This window comes from Perca fluviatilis, chromosome 18 (assembly GCF_010015445.1).
Source record: "Perca fluviatilis chromosome 18, GENO_Pfluv_1.0, whole genome shotgun sequence".
NCBI lineage: Eukaryota > Metazoa > Chordata > Actinopteri > Perciformes > Percidae > Perca > Perca fluviatilis.
This window is the reverse complement of record NC_053129.1, coordinates 35,676,203-35,701,217: the sequence shown is the minus strand read 5'-3', so window position 1 is coordinate 35,701,217 and position 25,015 is coordinate 35,676,203. Positions and strand designations below refer to the sequence as shown.

At 43.0% G+C, this 25,015-nt stretch overlaps 1 protein-coding gene across 5 annotated transcripts in view; it reads left to right on the top strand.

The window, feature by feature from the left end:
* Nucleotides 1–716: 716 nt before the first annotated feature.
* The window catches only part of LOC120546634 (pleckstrin homology domain-containing family G member 3), a 29,372-nt gene continuing 5,073 nt past the window's right edge, over nucleotides 717–25,015 (top strand). The window contains exons 1-19 of one of the 5 annotated variants that reach the window (XM_039781710.1): nucleotides 717–968; nucleotides 3,431–3,719; nucleotides 4,619–4,751; nucleotides 6,008–6,108; nucleotides 9,320–9,389; nucleotides 9,746–9,792; nucleotides 10,073–10,223; nucleotides 10,488–10,619; nucleotides 10,824–11,006; nucleotides 11,388–11,480; nucleotides 11,856–11,942; nucleotides 12,106–12,139; nucleotides 13,055–13,156; nucleotides 13,242–13,274; nucleotides 16,816–16,826; nucleotides 18,248–18,418; nucleotides 20,996–21,088; nucleotides 22,333–22,891; nucleotides 23,747–24,477. In XM_039781710.1, coding sequence (XP_039637644.1) covers nucleotides 851–968; nucleotides 3,431–3,719; nucleotides 4,619–4,751; nucleotides 6,008–6,108; nucleotides 9,320–9,389; nucleotides 9,746–9,792; nucleotides 10,073–10,223; nucleotides 10,488–10,619; nucleotides 10,824–11,006; nucleotides 11,388–11,480; nucleotides 11,856–11,942; nucleotides 12,106–12,139; nucleotides 13,055–13,156; nucleotides 13,242–13,274; nucleotides 16,816–16,826; nucleotides 18,248–18,418; nucleotides 20,996–21,088; nucleotides 22,333–22,891; nucleotides 23,747–24,477 — 3,138 coding nt within the window. In that variant the 5' untranslated portion in view covers nucleotides 717–850. The remainder of the gene's footprint in view (nucleotides 969–3,430; nucleotides 3,720–4,618; nucleotides 4,752–6,007; nucleotides 6,109–9,319; nucleotides 9,390–9,745; nucleotides 9,793–10,072; nucleotides 10,224–10,487; nucleotides 10,620–10,823; nucleotides 11,007–11,387; nucleotides 11,481–11,855; nucleotides 11,943–12,105; nucleotides 12,140–13,054; nucleotides 13,157–13,241; nucleotides 13,275–16,815; nucleotides 16,827–18,247; nucleotides 18,419–20,995; nucleotides 21,089–22,332; nucleotides 22,892–23,746; nucleotides 24,478–25,015) is intronic. The other 4 variants (XM_039781712.1, XM_039781711.1, XM_039781713.1 and 1 more) reach the window with 4 other exon arrangements.

Genomic DNA, 25,015 nt, shown 5'->3' with positions numbered 1-25,015 from the left:
AGATACAGTATTAGGGACCACTAAGGTCTATATAAAAGAGACTTCAGATACAGTATTAGGGGGACCACTAAGGTCTATATAAAAGAGACTTCAGATACAGTATTAGGGGACCACTAAGGTCTATATAAAAGAGACTTCCAGATACAGTATTAAGGGACCACTAAGGTCTATATAAAAGAGACTTCAGATACAGTATTGGGAACTAAGGCCTATATAAAAAGACTTCAGATAAGTATTAGGGGACCACTAAGGTCTATATAAAAGAGACTTCAGATACAGTATTGGACCACTAAGGTCTATATAAAGAGACTTCAGATACAGTATTAGTAAGTCTATAAAAGAGACTTCAGATACAGTATTGGGGCAAGGCCTAAAAATACAGTATTAGGGGACCACTAAAGTCTATATAAAAGAGACTTCAGATACAGTATTAGGGGACCACTAAGGCCTATATAAAAGAGACTTCAGATACAGTATTAGGGGACCACTAAGGTCTATATAAAAGAGACTTCAGATACAGTATTAGAGGACCACTAAGGCCTATATAAAAGAGACTTCAGATACAGTATTAGGGGACCACTAAGGTCTATATAAAAGAGACTTCAGATACAGTATTAGGGGACCACTAAGGTCTATATAAAAGAGACTTCAGATACAGTATTAGGGACCACTAAAGTCTATATAAAAGCATCCAAAGAGCACCATGTCATGGGACTTGTAATATTTCCTGTTGGAGTTCAGCAGCTTGATGGACGTTGGGATAAACGATAACTTAAGTCGATGTGTTTTAGATCTCGGATGGCAGAAGTTCATATTCACAGTTCGCAGCTTTTAAGAGGATTTCATCTCCATGTTCTGTTCCAAATGTGCTGATGTCTGTGTTCCCTGCCTGTTGTGTGTCTCAGGTGGACTGTCCGTGTCTCTGCTCTTCAGATATTTAACTAAACCCTCCCAGGAGTTTTCAGCCGGTACGTCTTGCCCTCACCAACGCCGACGCCAACCACATGGCAGCCAGAGCTCAAAATGGCCGCTGTGTGACCTCAGAGAATCAAAATCTAATCACAACTCAATGAATCAACCTGCAGCTTTAAATTCCTACGCTGATCAAATAATCATATACGTGTGTGTGTGTGTGTGTGTGTTTCTTCCCAAGACTATTTAGCAGACGCACCGTGGCTCCTTGTGATTGGTTTAAATTTTTTTACGCTTTTTTTTTTTTTTATTCACATTAATCAAGAATGAAAACCATATTTGTTGCAGGAGGTTTAGTTGCTGATAGACTTGTCTCTGTCCCCAGGGTTAGGGTATAACCCATAAACTGGTAATATTAATGGACAGAGCATGTGTGACGTCACCCATTGGTTGGTGGAGATCTGCTGTGAGCCGTCGAGTTTGCCGTTACGGGCGCAGCCATCCTGGTTGGGGATGTGAGGATTTTAGATGAGAGAGGGAGGAGAGAGCATGGAGGGAGGGAGGAGAGAGGGAGGAGAGTGGGAGGAGAGAGGGAGGATCCACGTTACGTTACACACTTTGACGGGCAATCACATCATAGCCACGCCCTAAAACACGCCCTGCTTCATCGCCGATTTTACAATCAACGAGACCATATTTTACTAAATGAACTTCAATCTGTGATGCAGAAGACTTAAAACCAGCGATTGAGACCATAAACTCATTATGAAGATGTTTACTGAGGTAATAAATCAAGTGAGAAGTGGGTCACTTTCTCACAGACTCCTACAGAAACCGAACTCCTTTTGCAACCGCACGTGTCTCCCCCTGCAGGAATTCAGATATAATGCAGGTTTAAGGAGTCTCCCCCTGCAGGAATTCAGATATAATGCAGGTTTAAGGAGTCTCCCCCTGCAGGAATTCAGATATAACGCAGGTTTAAGGTGTCTCCCCCTGCAGGAATTCAGATATAATGCAGGTTTAAGGAGTCTCCCCCTGCAGGAATTCAGAGAGAATGCAGGTTTAAGGAGTCTCCCCCTGCTGGAATTCAGATATAATACAGGTTTAAGGTGTCTCCCCCTGCTGGAATTCAGATATAATGCAGCTTTAAGGAGTCTCCCGCTGCAGGAATTCAGAGAGAATGCAGGTTTAAGGAGTCTCCCCCTGCAGGAATTCTGATATAATGCAGGTTTAAGGAGTCTCCCCCTGCTGGAATTCAGATATAATACAGCTTTAAGGAGTCTCCCCCTGCAGGAATTCAGATATAATACAGCTTTAAGGAGTCTCCCCCTGCTGGAATTCAGATATAATACAGCTTTAAGGAGTCTCCCCCTGCAGGAATTCAGAGAGAATGCAGGTTTAAGGAGTCTCCCCCTGCAGGAATTCAGGAAAGAATGCAGGAAAATCCTTCTTGTCTGTTATTGGCTGAACACTGGAGTGTTTGCATGGTCCAGGTTGGACCACTTAGTTTTTGTTGGCTTGTGTGGACTCGAGGCTGTCTACAGAGACTGTTTTTTTACAGTGTGTTCACGGGACAGGCAGCTAGCAGAAGTGAGGAGAGGTTTGCTGTATGTGACAAAACATGTTGTAGCCTAAAACATCGCTTAGAGCACCTTTAACAGTCTATGGTATAACCCTGATAGACTTGTCTCTGTCCCTAGGGTTAGGGTATGACCCTGATAGACTTGTCTCTGTCCCCAGGGTTAGGGTATGACCCTGATAGACTTGTCTCTGTCCCTGTAAGTGGTTTTCAAAATACGGGAGATTTACTGTTAAGTGTACTGTAAGTCTGCGCTACCAACATTTCCATCTTGAGTTCAGCTTGCTTCACATTTTCTGCCTCTGTCTGTTCTTTCGTGATGAAGGATGAAATCGCCCCCGTGTGTCCTTATGTGCCTCTTCTGTGCGATGCTGCCGCTGTGTTTTAATGTGCTGGGTGATGTCATTTTCCTCGCTGGGCGCTACATTAAAATCAATGCGACACACCTTACGAAAAGTGTGGAGGTTGTCGATATGACTATACGTAAGATGCATGTCAATTGTTGCACCCAACATGTTGAAATTTACAGCTATATTTAGATTTCTTTGCAGGAACACCAGCTTCACCTGCCATCTTTATCGGCTCGCTTTCGGGTCTGAACTTTCCGCGAAGCTTGTGCAGAGATCAACTGGGTAATAGGTTGCCAGGTTGAGGGTTATAGGTTGCCAGGTTGAGGGGACAAATGGGTTGAAAATTGTATATGGTGTTAGGATGCGTTTCATACAACATCTGGCAACTGGTCAACATTTTATCCAAAAGCGACTTACAATTGCTATATATGTCAGAGGTCGCACGCCTCTGGAGCAACTAGGGGTTAAGTGCCTTTCTCAGAGACACATTGGTTAATGTATCACAGTGGGATTCGAACCCGGGTCTCCCACACCAAAGGCATGTGTTATATCCACTGTGCCATCCCCTGATGAATGTCTCTGTCCCCAGAGTCTCCCCGCCTGTCCTCTGGCTCCGTCAGCAGCAATGAGCGCGCTCCGTCGGCGACGCCGTCCGATTCGTCCGACCGGCGCCCGCTGAGCCTGATCTCCACGCTGTCCTCGGGCTCCGGGTCCTCGCGGGACGACGCCACCGCCCCCCAGCCGCCACAGTCCCAGGACGCTGCACTCAGCCCAGAGGGGGAGGAGCCTCCTGACAGGAAGGGGCGGAGCCTCGGCCTGGAGCTCAACAACAACAACACGGACGACTCCGAAAGCCCGGCAACGTGGGGAGAGAACAGGCAAGACTTCAACGCTGTGTGTGTGTGTGTCTGTCTGTCTGTCTGTGTCTGTTTTTTTAATATAGTTTTTGTTGCTTTTTTCCAAATTTTTGTCACCTTTTTTTGTACAATTTCTACAAGTTTTTTTCGTCTTTTGTTGATTTATTGCAACATTTTTGATTCTTTTGACATTTTGTTACTTTTTATGATGTTTGCACACACAGGCAACAAACACACACACACATGTATATACATATACATATTAATATATATACAGTACAGGCCAAAAGTTTGGACACACCTTCTCATTCAATGTGTTTCTTTATTTTCATGACTATCTACATTGTAGATTCTCACTGAAGGCATCAAAACTATGAATGAACACATATGGAATTATGTACTTAACAAAAAAGTGTGAAATAACTGAAAACATGTCTTATATTTTAGATTCCTCAAAGTAGCCACCCTTTGCTTTTTTATTAATAAGGGAAATAATTCCACTAATTAACCCTGACAAAGCACACCTGTGAAGGTAAAACCATTTCAGGTGACTACCTCATGAAGCTCATTGAGAGAACACCAAGGGGTTTGAGAGTTATCAAAAAAGCAAAGGGTGGCTACTTTGAAGAATCTAAAATATAAGACATGTTTTCAGTTATTTCACACTTTTGTTAAGTACATAATTCCATATGTGTTCATTCATAGTTTTGATGCCTTCAGTGAGAATCTACAATGTAAATAGTCATGAAAATAAAAAGAAACGCATTGAATGAAAAGGTGTGTCCAAACTTTTGGCCTGTACTGTATATTTACATGTTTGATAACAGAAAGTGTAAAAATCTGAACATCGTTTGAGAACAAGATGAAAGAATCAGTTTTGTGTCTAACTGTTTCTCCGTCTTTGATCTTTGTGAAAGCAGATCGCCGAGTCGCCGCCAGCAGACGCCGGTCGCCATGGCGCCCAGCGCTCAGCTGACCTACCTGGACCGCGTCGTCATGGAGATCATCGAGACGGAAAGGATGTACGTCAGAGACCTGCGCATGATCGTAGAGGTGAGACCCCCGACACCTTCTCAGCTTTCTATCAAAGTTAGATTATTTGTCTTTTTGGCCATTTTTAGTGTGTGTGTGTGTGTATGCATGTATGTATGTATATATGTGTGTGTGTGTGTGTGTGTGTGTGTGTGTGTGTGTGTGTGTGTGTGTGTGTGTGTGTGTGTATATATATGTCTGTGTGTGTGTCTCTGCGTGCGTGTGTGTGTGTGTGTGTGTGTGTGTCTCTCTCTTTTTTTTTTTTTTTTTTTTTTTTTTTTCTCTCTGTGTATATATATATATGTCTGTGTGTCTGTGTGTGTGTGTGTGTGTGTGTGTGTGTCTGTGTGTGTCTCTGTCTGTCTGTCTGTCTGTGTGTTGTGTGTGTGTGTGTGTGTGTGTGTGTGTGTGTGTGTGTATACACATGGATACAGGAGTTTAACATTTTCCTGGTGGTTGCATGAAGAAATGAGAGTCACTGTTTAATCCCTAATAATCTCTAATAATCCCTAATAATCACTAATTCATTTCTACGGTCCCGTGTGACATGAGGACAGAGACTCTGAATGAAGCCGAGCCTCCCAGACTATAATTACCTCGTTAAGACGTTCGGGATTAACAGATTACGTAACAACAAGGAGCTCAGATGAACTCCAGCCGTCCGCACACGCTCACACATTCATAACAAATAAATAAATACAAATAAAAGCTTAAAAACATCAAATTATTAGGCTTTTCCTCTGAGGTTTGAAGTAATTTTCATTGTTTTAATTATAGAAAGTAATCAAAGTTTTAGTTTTATTGTGAAAAGTTTTCTAATAAAGTAAAAAATAAATAACAAAATAAATGATCATGTTCAGGGAAAGTTGTTTTTCTTTTTTGTTGTTTTTGTTGTTGTTGTTGTTGTTAACTTTAGTGTCGATAAAGATTTAAGTTGAAGAAAATATGTTTTGTTAAAATTTATTTTATCTGTAATGTTTTGGATGAGATTTTCAGTAACTTAATTTCTCCTTTTAGTCCAAAATTTTGAGAATAAAAGAGTAAAAAAAATCAGAAAATTTGTAAACAAAAAAAAGTATTAAATAATAGTAAGTAATAAATAAATGAATAAAAATATAAGTTTTTTTCAAAATATTGTAAACATTTTAAATCAAAAACTGAATATTTTGAAAATTTGTCATTAGAATTTTTTTTTTTGAGACTAAAGTATGTTATTAGTTGTGGTTTTGGGTGATATAATGATGATGTAATGATGAGTGGATGTGTTGCTCCTGAAGGACTACCTGGCCCACATCATCGACCAGAGTGACGTCTCCATCCGTCCCGAGCAGGTCTGCTCTCTGTTCGGAAACATCGAGGACATCTACGAGTTCAACAGGTCAAATATATAATCTATAATCCATCCGTCTCTGTAACCTTTCCTCAGGGTTAGCGCTCGCTGGGCTTCATGTCGGAGAGCGAGTTTTGATCCACCAGACTCCATGTAAATAATCAGGACTTTTAGCGTGTATAGAGCCAGAATATCTCCACCAGACTCCATGTAAATAATCAGGATTTTTAGCGTGTATAGAGCCAGCATATCTCCACCAGACTCCATGTAAATAATCAGGACTTTTAGCGTGTATAGAGCCAGCATATCTCCACCAGACTCCATGTAAATAATCAGGACTTTTAGCGTGTATAGAGCCAGCATATCTCCACCTGACTCCATGTAAATAATCAGGACTTTTAGCGTGTATAGAGCCAGCATATCTCCACCAGACTCCATGTAAATAATCAGGACTTTTAGCGTGTATAGAGCCAGAATATCTCCACCAGACTCCATGTAAATAATCAGGACTTTTAGCGTGTATAGAGCCAGCATATCTCCACCAGACTCCATGTAAATAATCAGGATTTTTAGCGTGTATAGAGCCAGCATATCTCCACCAGACTCCATGTAAATAATCAGGACTTTTAGCGTGTATAGAGCCAGCATATCTCCACCTGACTCCATGTAAATAATCAGGACTTTTAGCGTGTATAGAGCCAGCATATCTCCACCAGACTCCATGTAAATAATCAGGACTTTTAGCGTGTATAGAGCCAGCATATCTCCACCTGACTCCATGTAAATAATCAGGACTTTTAGCGTGTATAGAGCCAGCATATCTCCACCAGACTCCATGTAAATAATCAGGACTTTTTAGCGTGTATAGGGACAGCATATTATCAGACTCCATGTAAATAATCAGGACTTTTAGCGTGTGTAGAGCCAGCATATCTCCACCAGACTCCATGTAAATAATCAGGACTTTTAGTGTGTATAGAGCCAGCATATCTCCACCAGACTCCATGTAAATAATCACGACTTTTAGCGTGTATAGAGCCAGCATATCTCCAGATGTAAATGGGTGAATTAAGGGTTTATTTCAACCAAACCAGAGGAACAGTTTGAACAGTGGAAAGATGAACCAAGACGGCTTTTGATAGTTTTATTTACTTTCTATCCACTTTGAATAAAGGGTGTTTTACGATGCTAAAAGTCCTGATTATTTACATGGAGTCTGGTGGGTTTGAAAAGAGCAGCACGCAACACAGTCTACCACTGCCTTGATCACTTAGTTTTTGTTTTTATGTGACCTTTGGTGTTTTTCGAGTTTGTCTTCCAGAGCAGCACGTCCTGCCTGCAATGGTCACATCTTAGTTTCATGTGTATCGTTTCTGTTGCTTTGTTGGACTTGTGTCAACTTATTTTTTTAAAACATTTTTATGTTTTGGTCTTTTTTTTTTCAACTATCTTGGCTTTTACACCGCTTTTGTGCCTTTTTCAAGGTTTTTGTCACCTTTTTTGACGCTTTTTAGGCATTTTTTAAGCTATTATATATATTATTATCCTTAATATTTTCTGTAAGTTTTCCTCAGGGTTAGTGCTCGCTGGGCTTCATGTCAGAGGGCAAGTTTGTTTTTTAAAGAAGGATGTCAGCAGGCTTCGTGCTCCACACAGCTGCATGTGTTTCACCAGACTCCATGTAAATAATCAGGACTTTTAGCGTGTATAGAGAACCAAGACGGCTTATGATAGTTTTATTTAGTTTCTGTCCACTTTGAATGAAGTGTGTTTTACGGTGATAAAAGTCCTGATTATTTACATGGAGTCTGGTGGAGATATGCTGGCTCTATACACGCTAAAAGTCCTGATTATTTACATGGAGTCTGGTGGAGATATGCTGGCTCTATACACGATAAAAGTCCTGATTATTTACATGGAGTCTGGTGGAGATATGCTGGCTCTATACACGCTAAAAGTCCTGATTATTTACATGGAGTCTGGTGGAGATATGCTGGCTCTATACACGCTAAAAGTCCTGATTATTTACATGGAGTCTGGTGGAGTTTGGTGATGGTGATTTCGGGGCTGTTTCATGTTAAACTAAAAGGATCTTACTCTTTAACTAAAAGGTCTATCTCTGTAGGGATCCATCCCATAATCGTTGTCACACACTTAGAATAATAATGTGAGTCTGTCAGCAGCAACAACAGAACTTTTAGTGGACTCTAACTGATGCTGAACATTAGTCCTGTAGGGTTACATCACAGCTTGGTTCTGGTTTAATACTGGACCAGTTTCAGAGATTGTTGGTCCCATCAGACACTCAGACACAGAAACAAACATGGAGACATGTGTTTTTATCTGGTTGATGTGAAAGCGCCACCTGCTGGACACACGCCGTCATTACATCATCCAACAACGGAGAGCTGCAGCGATGAATGGATGAGTTCTGTCTGTAAAATATGGATCAGTGTTTCCCAAAAAGCCCAAGATGACGTCCTTAAATGTGTTGTTATGTCCACAAGAGGAGAGAAGAAACTAGAACATATTCACATTTAACAAGCTGACATCACACAAGTTTACCTGTTTTATCATAAAGACAGCTCAGTTTGTTATACACACACACACACACACACACACACACACACACACACACACACACACACACACACACACACACACACACACACACACACACACACACACACACACACTAAACTAAATGACTCAAACTGATTAATGGATTATTAAAATAATTGGAGATTAATTCAATCCATTCATCTTTGCAGCCCTGATCTTCATGTATGTTTTTAAGTATTTAAGGAGGGAAGGAAATTAAAGGAAGATTAAAAAAGGAAGGAAAGAAGAAGTAAGAAAGGCAGAATGTTATCTCTTATGTTTTTGTTACTTTTTTTATGTCTATGTCCCTTTTTTCCAATGTTTTTAATGTTTTTTTTTTGGACATTTCAGACTTTTTCTGTGATGTTTTTGGCCCTTTTTTAAAAATATTTTTGATCACTTTTTGAAGTTTTTGTCTTTTTTAATGTTTGTCACATTTTTATGGCTTTTTTGGACATGTTTGCTGCTTCATTTCCATATTTTTTGGCAGCTTTTTAAACACTTCTTTGCCACTTTTCTTCAGTGTAGTGATAATATGTTAACTAACGCATTCATCTTTGTGATCTCTCTGATCAGAATCTCCACAACAGTTTCCTGAGTTATCGTTGTTGTTGTTTCTGTTGTTGCCATGGTAACGGTGTGTGTTTCCTGTCCACAGCGAGCTGCTTCAGGATCTGGATCTCTGCCACAACGACCCAGTCGCCGTCGCCCGCTGCTTCGTCCTCAAGGTGGGAGGCTTTGTTTAAAAGATCTGGTTTTATTTTATGCACATAATGCTGCGTTCAAGGTAACCCAAAACTCGTGTTTTCACAAACTTCTTCCCGTGAAAGTGCCCTGAAACGGCAGTCAAACCCGTAAGTTACTCCCCGTGTACTCATACCAGATCGATGCGTTAGGTAGCCGCTAGCTAACGCTAGCTAGAAGGGTTTGTTGTGACTTTGCCTGGAACGCTGCCAAGTCGTGACTTGGAAATCGTAACTTACGGGCTAAAAATTGTGTCTGGAACGCAGCATTACACTCAAGTAACGTTATTATCGGCACAACAAACTACTGAGAAACTGCGACTGATTTTTTCTGTTTTCAGAGCGAGTACTTTGAGATCTACACGCAGTACTGCACCAACTACCCAAAGTGAGTCCTGCTTCCTGTTTCTGCATCTCACAGCTGTTGAAGCACAATTCCTGTTCACACCGTTGCTTCCTGTTGCAGTTCCGAGAGTTTTCGTCGCTGTTTTCAGCTTCTTTTGTCTTAAGAAGGTTTTATTGTTTACGTTCTTGGTGTGTGTGTGAGTGTGCGTGTGCGTGCGTGCACCTCAGTCCAGTGGCGGCGTTGACAGACTGTTGTTGTTGTTGCAGTTCGGTGGCAGCGTTGACAGACTGTTGTTGATGTTGTTGTTGTTGTTGTTTCTCAGTTCGGTGGCGGCGCTGACCGAGTGCATGAGGAATAAATCTCTGGCCAAGTTTTTCCGGGAGCGTCAGGAGTCATTGAAGCGTTCGCTGCCTCTGGGTTCATACCTCCTGAAACCTGTTCAGAGGATCCTCAAATACCACCTGCTGCTCCAGGTACCCCCCCCCCCCTCACCCTCCAAACCCTCCGAGGATATGGTTTGTTCCCCCCTCTAAACCCATAAATTAGCGCCCCTAGTGGTGGCTGGAAATACTCATATCGATGTGTGTGTGTGTCTGTGTCTGTGTGTGTGTGTCTCTCTGTCTGTCTGTCTGTCTGTCTCTCTGTCTCTCTGTCTGTCTGTCTGTCTGTCTGTCTGTCTGTCTCTGTGTGTGTCTGTGTGTGTGTGTGTGTGTGTGTGTGTGTGTGTGTGTGTGTAGGAGATAGCGAAGCACTTTGACCACCAGCAGCAGGGCTATGATGTGGTGGAGGAGGCGATCATCACTATGACGACCGTGGCGTGGTACATCAATGACATGAAGAGGAAACACGAGCACGCCGTCAGACTGCAGGTCACACACACACACACACACATACTCAAGAAAAAATGTGTTGCTTTTTTCAAAGTTTTTGTCCCTTTTTAATCCACTAACTGTTCTTTGCTCATGTGACGGTGTCTCTAGCGTTTGCCTATCCTGCAAAGCGGCGTGCCGGCCCTGTGTTTGTGTTTCCGTGGAGCCGATGAGCCGATATGAATGTGTGTGTTGTCTCTCCAGGAGGTGCAGTCTCTGCTGCTGAACTGGAAAGGCGCGGACCTCACCACGTTCGGAGAACTGGTTCTGGAGGGAAACTTCAAACTCCATCGAGCCAAAAACGAGCGAACGCTCTTCCTGTTCCAGCGCATGCTGCTCATCACCAAACGCCGCGGAGAGCACTACATCTACAAGACGCACATTTCTGTGAGAAACACACACACACACAGTCGGCAGTTACATGATGTATTTCATATATTTTAGGGCTGTCAATCGATTACAACGTTTAATCACAATTAATTGCTTGATTGTCCAGAGTTAACTCACGATTAATCACAAATTAATGGTACATTTCTATCTGTTCTGAATCTATTTAAGAAGAGTTTTAATGCTCTTATCAACATGGGAGCAGACACATGTTTATTAAAACAATGCTCTTTGTCTGTGTGTGTGCATGTCTGTGTGTGTGTGTTTGTGTGTGTGTGTGTGTGTGTGTGTGTGTGTGTGTGTGTGTGTATATATATATGTGTATTTATATATGTGTATGTCTCTGTGTGTGTGTGTGTGTATATGTGTATGTGTATTCAGTGCTCCACTCTGATGCTGATTGAAAGCGCCAAAGACTCTCTGAGCTTCAGTGTGACTCACTACAAACAGCCCAAACAGCCGCACACCGTCCAGGTCAGTGTGTGTGTGTGTGTGCGTGCGTGTACCTTTTGTTTCTATAATGTGAAGTGCTTTGTGTTGCATGACCTTTGTATGTTTAATTTTATTTCTGTGTCATGCCAAACATTTGTTACATGGGCTTACAAGACACCAGACACTTATTTAGCAAACGTCTTCTGGTCACATATACAAATAATTTGGAGAAATATATGAAGTATATATATATATATATATATATATATATATAAAAATCTATATATATATATATATAAAAATCTATATTATGAGTTATAAAATAAGTATATGAAAGAGTATGTTTTCATGTGAATTTGATTCTTCGGTCTAGAAAGTGAAATGAAATCAAAGTGTTTGTTGGTTGAATGTTTGCAGGCGAAGACGGTGGAGGAGAAGAAGCTTTGGGCTCATCACATCAAACGCATTATTCTGGAGAACCACCACGCCCTCATCCCTCAGAAGGTAAGACACACACACACACACGCACACACACACACATAGACACACACATAGACACACACACAGACACACACACACAGACACACACACACACACACACACACACACACACAGACACACACCTGACCAGTAGCATTAAATGTTTGTGTTGTCTTGTTTGTTTCAGGCTAAAGAGGCCATCTTGGAAATGGATTCCATATGTAAGTAAATGTTTAACTTTTGGATTAAGAAACTGTAAAACTCTTTGGTTCAAAATTTTTTAGAAAAAGAGAATAAAAGATATTTACTTTAACCTTATTTTTAAATAAATCTCTTGTCAGTATGTGGACGGACATCAGGCCTCACAAAGTGAAAACGTCGTGAATATAGACTAGGGTTAGAGTGATTGGTTATTATAGGATTGTCTCCAATATATTGATTATCGTAGAGTTGCTGTACTGTGATATTATCTGTATCGTACGGTGCAGTTGCCTGTGATTCCCCAACAAACTACCGTTTAGTCCCAACTGAAGACGTCTCTCAGATGAGCAGCATGGCATCATGACTTTGCGTAAACATACACGCCACTTTCCTAAAGCCAAATGGCGTGTTAGGGGCAGTGGTGGCCTAGAGGTTATAGAAGAGAGCTTGTGACCGGGAGGTCGTCGGTTCAATCCCCAGACCAACAGGATCAAAATCTGAGGTGGTATTAAGGCCCTTAACCCCAACCGCTCCAGTGGAGCTGCTCAGTGGCCAGCAGATCAGACTGGGGTGGTACTGGGCAGCTTCCAGGTATGAATGTGTAACTGTGTGAATGTGATCAGGGGCGTTCCTGCAAAAGAGAGGCTGCCTCTCAGTGAACCTCCCCTGAATAAATAAAGGTTAAATACGCATTTTGCACTTTCCATGTGTAAACATACACACATTCGGGTAAAAAAAAAAGAAGGTTGGGTTTAGGAAAGAAACATTGGGGAAGGCTTTAAGCCACACACAGGACACAATCCCAGCTCTCCTGGGTGAAAGTCCTGTGTTTTAACCATTCCAGTGACTCCAAAGCTGTTCAGTTTAGGTCAGTTAAGCTAAAAGCATAGTTCCCCTTTAACTTCCGTACCTGCTGTTGTTGTTTGCGGCTATAGATCCTCCCGGGTATCGCTACAGTCCTGAGCGGCTGAAGAAAGCTCATTCCTCTCAGGCTGACGAGCTTCCACGAAACGGTCGCCAGGGACGACGACAGTCCGGTAAACGAACAACAACAAACAACAAAAGTACTGCCGGTTTCCTTCCTTCCATTAACTCATCCTGTTTGTTTTCCTTCTCCTTCAGAGCCGATCAAAGAAACCCTAAAGAGCACACAAGGTAAGATATGTTGTGGAGCAACTTCCTGTTTCCTGTTAAAGGAACACGGCGACTTTTTGGGACTTTACTTATTCACCGTAACCCCCAGAGTCAGACAAGTCGATACATACCCTTCTCATCTCCGTGCGTGCTGTAACGCTGTCTGACGGTTCCAGCATTAGCTTAGCCAAGCACAGATCCTGCAGGTAACTGGTTCCAACTAGCCTACTGCTCCGAATTGTGACAAAAGTGACAAAATAACGCCAACATGTTCCTATTTACATGTTGTGACAGCGTGTACAAAGAACAATGTAACATGAGACACAGCCGTCTTCTAACAGTAAACAAACCGGGAACTATAATCTCAGACAGGCTTGCTGCGAGCATATCACTCCGCCCAAGTACTATATTCTTCCGCCTGAGAATATAGTTCCCAGTTTGTTTACGGTTAGAAGATGGCTGTGTGTCATGTGACCTTGTTTTTTGTACACGCTGTGACTCTACAAATCACAACATGTAAACAGGAACATGTTGGCGTTATTTTGTCACTTATTCGGAGAAGTAGGATTACTGGAACGAGTTACCTGAATGTTCTGTGATGGGCTGATGCCGCTGGAGCCGTCAGACAGCGTTACAGCACGCACAGAGATGAGAAGGGTCTGTATGGACTAGTCTAACTCTGGGGGGTACAGTGAATAAGATAAAGTCCCAATAAGAGATGAGAAGGGTCTATATGGACTAGTCTTACTCTGGGGGTTACAGTGAATAAGATAAAGTCCCAATAAGAGATGAGAAGGGTATGTATGGACTAGTCTAACTCTGGGGGGTACAGTGAATAAGATAAAGACCCAATAAGAGATGAGAAGGGTATGTATGGACTAGTCTAACTCTGGGGGGTACAGTGAATAAGATAAAGTCCCAATAAGAGATGAGAAGGGTATGTATGGACTAGTCTAACTCTGGGGGGTACAGTGAATAAGATAAAGACCCAATAAGAGATGAGAAGGGTATGTATGGACTAGTCTAACTCTGGGGGTACAGTGAATAAGATAAAGTCCCAATAAGAGATGAGAAGGGTATGTATGGACTAGTCTAACTCTGGGGGTACAGTGAAGAGATAAAGTCCCAATAAGAGATGAGAAGGGTATGTATGGACGAGTCTAACTCTGGGGGTACAGTGAATAAGATAAAGTCCCAATAAGAGATGAGAAGGGTATGTATGGACTAGTCTAACTCTGGGGGTACGGTGAATAAGATAAAAACCCAATCAAGAAGAGAGAAGGGTCTGTATGGACTAGTCTAACTCTGGGGGCAACGGTGAATAAGATAAAGTCCCAATAAGAGATGAGAAGGGTCTGTATGGACTAGTCTAACTCTGGGGGGTACAGTGAATAAGATAAAGACCCAATAAGAGATGAGAAGGGTATGTATGGACTAGTCTAACTCTGGGGGGTACAGTGAATAAGATAAAGACCCAATAAGAGATGAGAAGGGTATGTATGGACTAGTCTAACTCTGGGGGGTACAGTGAATAAGATAAAGTCCCAATAAGAGATGAGAAGGGTATGTATGGACTAGTCTAACTCTGGGGGTTACGGTGAATAAGCTAAATTCCCAATAAGTCGGCGTGTTCCTTTTAAATTCAGTGCACCTTAAACGGTTACCATGGCGCAAGGGTGTAGGAAGCATTGGAAAAGTGGGTGGGACAGTCATGACAAGGGGTTGTATGCAGGGACGGATCTAGAAAAATATTTATGGGGTGGCAAGAGGGGGGCAAGAATTTTTGAGGGGTGGCAACATATGGCAGACGTATGTCTACTGAATTTAATCACAGTTATCACAGTTTGATGAGAAATAGTATGTACACACTACAAAAGGACACAGGCTGCCATTTACAATCTCATCCAGACAAACTTCATCTCATGCAGTCAATGTCCTGCATTTGAGGTTTCATGTGAAACAGTTCATATTAGGAATAAGTGACCGTACAATGTGATCTCACTTAAATAAGTCCCTCCAGAAAAACATGATTATGCGATCGCATAATTCAGTGCATAATTAGCCAAAGTCCGCATATTTGTGTGTGTGTGTGTGTGTGTGTGTGTGTGTGTGTGTGGGGGGGGCATTTTTTCAATTATGCTGCACTTTCCGGGGGGACTGATCAGCCCAACTGCCTTTTCTGCCGAGGGTCGGCCGTCTGGTCGGTGTGTCCGGGCCTTTAGAGCTGGTTTTCCCCATTTGGCAGCTGTGAATGAACCAAAAGAAGTCCCTGTTGATTGGATCCCTCAGGTTGCCGTAGGAGAAAAGGGCGGGACACTGTGATGCACCAAAATTAGTCCCTGTTGATTGGATCCCTTAACTTACATTCATCAGTATTAAATAAATAACATTTTATTTAAATGTTTGTCATTTCCAAGGCTGTTGTACCAGACCATTGTTCCTCTTTATAAACACTTGTTTTCTACGATAATTTAGACCTAGTTTTTCCTTCTCTTTACGGCCTTTTTTTTTGCCGAAGTTTTTGTCATTTTTTGTTTTGTTTTTGTCATTGTTTTCGACCTATTCTTGCCTTACTTGCATACTTTTTTCTACCGTCTTTTTCCAAGTTGTAGTTTTTTCCTCTCTTTTGTCACCTTTTTTTTAATCAGTATTTAAATATTTCCCAGGTCCAAGGCTGTTGTTTAGTAAATCTAACTGATTGGCGCTGGTCAGGGGGTGACTTGTCTTAAAAACACAATTCAAAGGGGGAACATTATTGAAAAAGGTTTGAGATCAAGTGGGTCACAGCACTGATCAGGAGCAGCGTTGCTAAATCCCGGGACCCGCGGTCTATTTATGGACCTCCTGCTCCCAGACGCAGCCTCCGCTAAAACCGCCCGCTCCCGCGAGATTTGTGTTGGATCCCGCGGGATCCCGATGCAGTCCTCTCCTCGGTGCTCATGCCACAAACTCACCCTGAAGTGTTGTCTTGTGTTGTCTTCCCGTTGACCGTGCAAATTTAGATTTTTCTGGGTGAAAATGTACTTTTTTTTTTTTTTTTTTTAACATTGTGGTCATCTTTTTCGACACTTCTGCCACTTTTCCCCAAAGTTTTTTGGTCGCTTCTTACCAATGTTTTTATCACATTTTTCCTGCGCTTTTTTGGTTGTCTTTCTGTTGTTTTTTCCCCACGTTATTGAACCTATGTCCAACATTTTTGTCACTCTTTTCAATGTTCTTTTATCATTTATTTTTCTCCAAATGCTATAAAATTTACTAAAACACCCAAATTCAATGAAAGTAGTAAACTGATCAGTTATTTTACTTGAGAAGAGTGTCTTAGAGAACAATCCACGTTATGTTTTGACAGTCTGGTTGAAAGAAACCCAAATTTCTGATATGGAAACTTTTTGAATATGGGTCACATTTGACCCTGAAGACAACAGGAGGGGTAAAAAACAAACAAACCAGAAACTAAATGAATTATGGGATGTTTGTACTCATGAACTGAACTGTCCGTGTTTAACCAATCCTCCCTTCTGCTCTTTCTCTCCTTCTGCTGGTTCTCCTTTCCATCACACAGACGTCTTTAAGGTAAGAAACTCTTAAAACTGTTTGCTTTAATACTGCTGAATATTTACAGTTTACAGGCCGTGAAGTCCTCCCTCTTCCAGCCGTTATTCTGAAGGTTTAAACTCAAACTGGTTCCTCTCTCTTACTGCTTGTGTTGAGTCGGCTGAAAGCTCTTCTCATGAACGGGTTCAGATGATATCCTACGAGGTATCAATGCTTTTTACTGACAACATGAGTTGATATAAATGTAACTGTTGAATAAGTGTCCATATGGAATCGATATAATGTTTTACATATAGTACATATACAACTAAATGGTGTAAAGTGCAGGGATGCACCGAATCCAGGATTCGTCTTCTGACCGGGCTGAATATTGGGCTTTTTGACGGGGTTGGCTTTCTGCTGAACCTTAGAATTCTTTCCCAGCGAACCGAACCCTACGCTTGCACTCGGCGCGCTACGCTGGTCACCGTAATGACGGCGCCGTTGATTACGGGAAGGTGTTTACGTAGGTGGAGCGTTCAATGCAGTAGGCTGTGAGAAAGTGGACATGGATCTGGTGAGCAGAAAAAGTTGTTGTTTGGCAGTACTTTCAGCCAAAAGAAGGCCATTAAAGTCCAGCTACATGTTCAACTCTCAATGCTGATTGGTCTGGTGGTGGCGAGGACCCTAAACTATACACAACATGGCCGCTGTTACAACATCTGGTCTGAAACATCTGAAAGAATACGAGTTGTGCACGAAGGAATCTCCAGACAGCAGCCAGAATGCAGCAACTTCAGGTACGGCAAAGGAAGGACAGTCCCTGTTTACTTCATTCATGTGTTTACTGTGTTAAAGGTGCACTATGAGTTCCTGCATGGTTTCAGCGTGATTTCATTTTTGTCTCCAATGGTAGTCATCTCTCCTTGATCTGCTAGCTGCCCTCCCCCCCCGAACACATTGTGAAAAAGCCCGGTCTCTGGAGACAACACAGGCCTCGTAAACATCAAATAAACACTAGGGGCACAGGCTGTGCACCAAAATACAACAAACCAAGTTCTAGCCAGGGGGTGGGGCTTAGTGACAGTTAGTCCGGTTAGTCATGACAGTTACGGAAACATTGGGGGGAGGGGCGAGCTCGCTCTGTTTTGTTTGAAATCTATTTGGAATGTCAACAGAAGTGACGTCATGCAGGAACTCATAGTGCACCTTTAATGGACTGAGGATGAGAGTAGGATTCGGTTTCTGATTCGGCAGAATCTTAACCGGTGGATTCGGTATTTGGCCGAACCCCAAAAATCTGGATTCGGTACATCCCTAGTGCTTTACACCCCTAATATCTGTGGGGATAATGTCAGTAAATGTGAGTAAAATACAGACTTCATTCATCCCGTGTGAATGCGCCGCACAAAACACAAATGTGTGGGGATAAAACTTGTGATTTACACCCCGCTGAGGAGGAGGAGGATGAGGAGGAAGAGGGGGAGACATTGTCTCCTCAGCGGTCTCATGGGACGCCGGCGGAGGACAGCGAGCTGGACGACATCCTGCTGGAAGACGAGCAGGAAGACGACTTTGCGAGCTCTGTTCTCGCCGCAATCGCCTGCTGGCACTTCAGCGCCGCGGTGATGGTGAGGCTTTCTGACGCCTGCCAGCTGCAGCCGTAACCAAACTAAAGTCCTGGATAACGTCGCCTATCATCCATCACTTCCAGCTGCTCTGGAGCTTCATGCGTGGAACTAACAGCTAAGCTGCGTCAGAAACACGCAGCGATGTTTAAACATTAAAGCTTCAGTATCACAATTTAACACTTAAACTGAAAGTTCACGTAAACTTTTAATAAATTCCATGAATCATCCCTCATAATGTGTTGCACATTTCAGCCTGAATTTTGAAAGAATCTGCTGAAGAAAGTGCAAATGATTGCATGATGTTGTTAGGTTCTGCCTCTTAAAGGTGCTGACACACCAACCGATAATAATAATATTATTTTTATTATATAACCGGCCGTCTGACAGTCTGGCGAGGTCGATGACTCAAGTCTGTTCAGTGTGGTCCATGCCGTCATCAGTCTGAGGGGCCGTCGGCCTTCATTTGGGCCGACCTGACTTGCTGGGTCGGAGGGCGGGCAGTTGGACTCAATGACCAATCTGATTGGTGGAGCGCTAACCCTTGACTAGCGAATCAGTGCACTTATGTTAGCGTGACGAACAGCCTCCATAAATCTTACAAACTGACCTTTGTCGATGCAACTGCACGGCCTATTTCTCGCTTAAAATGTTTTCAGAAACACGTTTCGGTGAACTATTTTAGTCCAATATGAGATCGGATTCTCAATGAAGCCGCCATTATGCCCGGTTGTAAAATCCGGGAGCAGCCAGACCCACGTGACACGTTTGTCCAATCAGCTTTTTATTGGCCGACAATACAGATTAGCGCCACCTGCTGTTATGGAGACGTATTAGGTCTCACGCACGCGCAGAACGGACGCTCAAGTTGGCGTCTCTTCGGTGTGTTCTGAGGCACTGTTTGGACCTCGGGGAGACTGATCAGTCCGACGGGTTTTACTGCCACGGTCGGCCATCTGGTCGGAGTGTCAGAGCCTTAAAAGAACGTTATTCCTCGTCTAAATCTGTGGGACACTGTGTGTTTCATGTACATCATCATTCATTCCTTAAATCTGTTTCCATCACACTTTGCTTTTAACCCTCGTGTTGTCTTCCTGTCGACCTGCAACTTCTAGTTTTTCGGTGTCAAAATTTTAAATTAAAACTTCGTCACTATAGCTTTGGCCATCTTTTTTCGACACTTTTGTCACTTTGTCCGATGTTTTGGTCGATTTCTTCTGCACTTTATTTAAAGTTTTTGTACTTGTTTCAACGTTCTTTTATCTTTTTGTTCAGTAGTGAACTGATAATTTTTTGTACTTGTAAAGAGTGTTGTAGGGACCCATCCACGTTACTTTCTTTGACAATTTGTTTGAAAATGGGTCAAATTTGACCCGAGAACAACAGGAGAGTTAACTCTTCCATCTTGGGCAGAGAGTCAATACGTTTTTGCCATATTTTAGCGTGTTTTCCCCCAAATTACAGCGTTTGCATTCAGCTTTTACTATTAACAAATGGTGGAGGGAAACGCAGCCTGTAGAAGATGACTTCGCGTAAACATACACGCCATTTTCCAAAGCCACGTGTCGTGTTATTGCGAGGCTACGGTTGGGTTTAGGAAAAGAAGAACTGGTTGGGTTTAAGAAACGAAAAAATGTGCCACGCGGTACCCAATCCCCGGTCTCCTGGGTGAAAGTCCCGTGTTGTTTTACCCATCCACCCCCCTCCAACCAACCTCCCTACCAAAATTTTCGCCGTTTCATACTACAAGTCAATGGAGTCAAAACGGCGTTGATAAACACGCTACAAAGCCAGTATGCGTCTTGATAACACGCCAATAATGGCATACGAATTGGCGAGTCATACATATGCCACTACATGAGATCAGTCTGGAGAAACAGAGGATTTATTAAAATGTAAAACTGTTCTTTCGTTGTGGTTCAAACTAACTAAAAAAAGTACTTTGAGCAACTTTGTGTTTTACCCCATTTCATGTGTTTTGCGCCAGACATGTGACTCGCAGCTTGTTGTTTGGTGCAGGTTTACCGCTGCGAGGCTGAACACGCCCGTGGGGTGGTCTTCAGGTTGTGTTTGGTTGCTAGGTAACACCAGGAGTTTGCCGCTGCCTCTCGGTGTGTTTTCGTTGCTGTGTTTTTTTTGCACGTGTGGTGTGTGACGCTGATAACCAACAGCTGCTGTGCAGGATTCACTGCTCGACTTGTTGTTCATGCTTTCTGTAAGAAAGGGTCAATTCACTTTAAGGGTTTTTTTACACCCTGGATTCTCTGTCTCCATGTTTCACAGACAGACATGGAGACATAGGGTTCAGGTTGAAAAAAAACCAACTTACTCTTACCAACTTACTATAAAGACAAAATTTCCTATTTCACAGATTTGGATTGAGATTTCTGTCCAACTTCCAGACAGAAAACCTTCGTCATGTTTTGTGTCTTGGGTGAATTGATCTTTTAAAAAATGAGAGTTACACTGAGTTTGGTTTGTTTGTTTGTTTGTTGTTCGTTGATAACATAAAAATATTCAAACTCAAACCTGCGTTTGATCCGCTGGTATTAACTGGACGTTTTGTTCCGTTTGTTGCAGGAGGTAGACGAAGGATCTTCTAACGGCTGCAAGAAAGAAAATGTTCGACTGCCTGAAGAAGAAGAAGCTGCAGCTGAAGCGGTATGCAAACGGGTAAAAAATAGGGATGCACCGATCCGACTTTTTCAGTCTCGATACCGATGCCTGGGCTTTGTGTAGCTGTCGATACCCGATAACGATCCAATACCGTTGTTGAATTAAAGGTCCCATGATATGGTTCTCTTTGGATGCTTTCATATAGACCTCAGTGGTCCCCTAATACTGTATCTGAAGTGTCTTTTATATAGACCTCAGTGGTCCCCTAATACTGTATCTGAAGTCTCTTTTATATAGGCCTTAGTGGTCCCCTAATACTGTATCTGAAGTATCTTTTATATAGACCTTAGTGGTCCCCTAATACTGTATCTGAAGTCTCTTTTATATAGGCCTTAGTGGTCCCCTAATACTGTATCTGAAGTATCTTTTATATAGACCTTAGTGGTCCCCTAATACTGTATCTGAAGTGTCTTTTATATAGGCCTTAGTGGTCCCCTAATACTGTATCTGAAGTATCTTTTATATAGACCTTAGTGGTACCCTAATACTGTATCTGAAGTATCTTTTATATAGGCCTTAGTGGTACCCTAATACTGTATCTGAAGTATCTTTTATATAGGCCTTAGTGGTCCCCTAATACTGTATCTGAAGTCTCTTTATATTGGACCTTAGTGGTCCCCTAATACTGTATCTGAAGTCTCTTTTATATAGACCTTAGTGGTCCCCTAATACTGTATCTGAAGTCTCTTTATAGAGCTTAGTGGTCCCCTAATACTGTATCTGAAGTGTCTTTTATATAGGCCTTAGTGGTCCCCTAATACTGTATCTGAAGTCTCTTTTATATAGACCTTAGTGGTCCCCTAATACTGTATCTGAAGTCTCTTTTATATAGGCCTTAGTGGTCCCCTAATACAGTATCTGAAGTCTCTTTTATATAGGCCTTAGTGGTCCCCTAATACTGTATCTGAAGTCTCTTTTATATAGACCTTAGTGGTCCCCTAAGGATTCCCAGGGCTCGTTTTACACCTATCACCATTTCTAGCCACAGGGGGACCATAGGCAGGCTGGGGGAACTCATTTTAATGTTAAAAAACCTCATAAAGGGACATTTTCATGCTATGGGACCTTTAAGCACTTTGGTCAACTATGGTTGTTTTTAAACGTGCTATATAAATAAAATTGAACTGAACTGAACAGGCTGGGGGAAGGAAGGAGGGAGGGAGGGGTTGTGCATATGGGCTAATGTCATTAACCCTAACCCTTAGCGTATTCATCCTGTATTGGTTTTTCTTCCCTTCCAGCCTTGCGAAGTTAACCTTCCTCCGGAGAAGACATCAGAGTCCGAACCGACAGAAGAAAACCCAGAACCAGAACCAGAACCGTCCTCTAATCCGGACAGTTGGTCTGCTCCCCCCCCCAGAATCTCTGCGTCTCCTCGACAGTCGGACAGATTGAAACTGGACAGAGACCCGGAACCGGCGTCCGCCGCCACGACGGACTCCGATTCCAAAACGCTGAGTAGCGGGGAATCCTCCGAGGACGAGGCGTACCTGAAGGGGGCGCCGGAGAAGGCGGTCGGATCCCCGAGCATCCTTCCCTCCTCCGTCTTGGACAAAGCGAGCGCTATCGCTCAGCACTTCGCCGGCAGTGTCAAACGTGGCAGCCTGGCGCAAGACGACGTTCGATCCCCCAGCTGTGCGTCGCCGCGGTTACCCAGAAGCGGCGGCGGCATTATCCTCAACCTCGGCGCCGAACCTCTGGAAACTCAGCTTCTCAACAGCAACTCTCCTGACTCTGATTCGGCTTTCGGTGCGACAGATCTGACGATGCTGTCTCCACGGAGCGACAGCCTCTTTGATGGTGAGCCGCTACCACCATTATATCTCTGTCTGCTGTACACCTGACTGTCTTATAGGCTGTATTAGCCAGTCCCTCCAGAAAAACACAATTATGCAATTGCATAATTCAGTGCATAATCAGCCAAAGTCTGCATATTTATGCGGGGTGGGGGAGCGCATTTTTTCAAATATGCCGCACCGACGCCGCATAAATTGCCGATTTTCTCGCAACATATGCGGGGCTTGCATGATTTCATAATCGCCGCATTTTCGTTGCAAAAAAGAAAGTTAAAAAATGTTGAGTTTACTTCACACAAGAGCAGCCATTTTCCCCTGTATAAATGCATAAATATCCCGCATATTACATCGCATTTTTTGAGAAAACGTGGCGCATAATCAAAGATTTTTGCCCACATTTATCACAAAAAAACTCTGCTCTCTGTCTGCTGTACAGCTGACTGTCTTATAGGCTGTATTAGCTCTCCTACACAATCTGGACTCTGGTCATAACATATAAATCTTATAACGTATTCCCTGTTATGTGTTGTTTATATTATTTCTTTTCTGCCAAGCAATTTTAATTCTATTAGGTTTACATTCTTGTCTTTTCATAGTCATAGTTAATATTTAATAATAATAAAAAATGAATCCCTACACTGTTCTCTTTTGCACTAGCACTATTGCACACAGTCTACCTTAGCACCTTTAACTCTTTACATTTCTCTGAAAGATTTTTATGTATGTGCGATATATGTGTGTATGTGTTTGTAGTGTTATGGTTGTCTAAGCTATTGGATGCCTAAAATTTCCCTCGGGATGAATAAAGTATCTATCTATCTATCTATCTATCTATCTATCTATCTATCTATCTATCTAGGCCTTCGCCGTAGGCGGGACTCCACGCTGTCCAGGAAGGACCAGCTGCTCATTGGCAAAATCAGGTCGTACTACGAGAATGCCGAGAGCGAGGACGCCACCTTCAGCATGCAGCGCAGAGAGAGCCTGACGTACATCCCGACCGGGCTCGTCAGAAGCTCCGTCAGCCGGCTCAACAGCATCCCAAACGATGATACCGTCCGGACGAATCCCGCCAACTCGGCCCCATGCTTCAGTCTCGAGTCAAACGCAGCTTTGCCCGCAGATACCCCTAGTCACATGGTCTCTAGTGACTCGTTGGACTCTTTCAAGTCTGATCAGAGAAGCACCGATCCAGAAGACTCAGAGGGAATCCCTTGGTCCAGATCGCAAAGCTTGCAGGACAATCCGTCTGAGGACGAAGAGTTCAGACCTTCGTCTGAAATGATCAAGGTCTGGCAGACGATGGAGCGAGAGATCACAGGAAGCAAACGCTCTCAAGAAGCTCCGCGAGTCCCCAGAGCGACGGCCGACGACGCGACAAAGGCGGCGACAGAGAGCCGAGAGAGTGGAGCGTCCGACCTCAGCACCATCACCGAGGAATCCTCCAGTCCGGCGCCTCCGAAGCTCAAAGCCTCTGGTGCGATTCGGACAAGAAGTCGTAGACAGGACGGGGTAAAAGTGTTTGGGGAAGACGCCGTTGACCTCAGGGCGCCGATTCCTCGGGTCTCCCAGCTGAATCAGAACTTCGAGGTAAAGCAAATAATTAGTTATACAATGAAAGACTAAAGGCTCTGACACACCAACCTGATAATCGTCCGTCGGACAGTCTGGCGAGGTCGGTGACTCGAGTCTGGTCGGTATGTTCCGTGCTGTCGTCCGTGGGAGGAGCCGTTGGCCTTCATTTTGGCCGACCTGACTTGCTGGGTCGTAGGGCAGGCAGTCAGACTCAATGACCAATCTGATTGGTGGAGTGCTAGCCCTTGATTAGCGAATCAGTGCACTTATGTTAGTGTGATGAACTCTGAATGTCTCTCAAAATCTGAGTAAAATCTTTTAAACTGACCTTGATCTGAAATGAAGACAGATTCAACAACTGCACGGCCTGTTTCTCTCTTCAGATGTTTTCAGAAACATGTTTCGGTGAACTATTTTAGTACAACATGAGATCAGATTCTGAACGAGCCACCATGATGGTCGGGTAGCAGCCAGACTCATGTGACGCGTTCGTCCAATCAGCTGCCGGTTTTCATTTTCATTCATTTCATTTGGGCGACAATACAGATTAGCG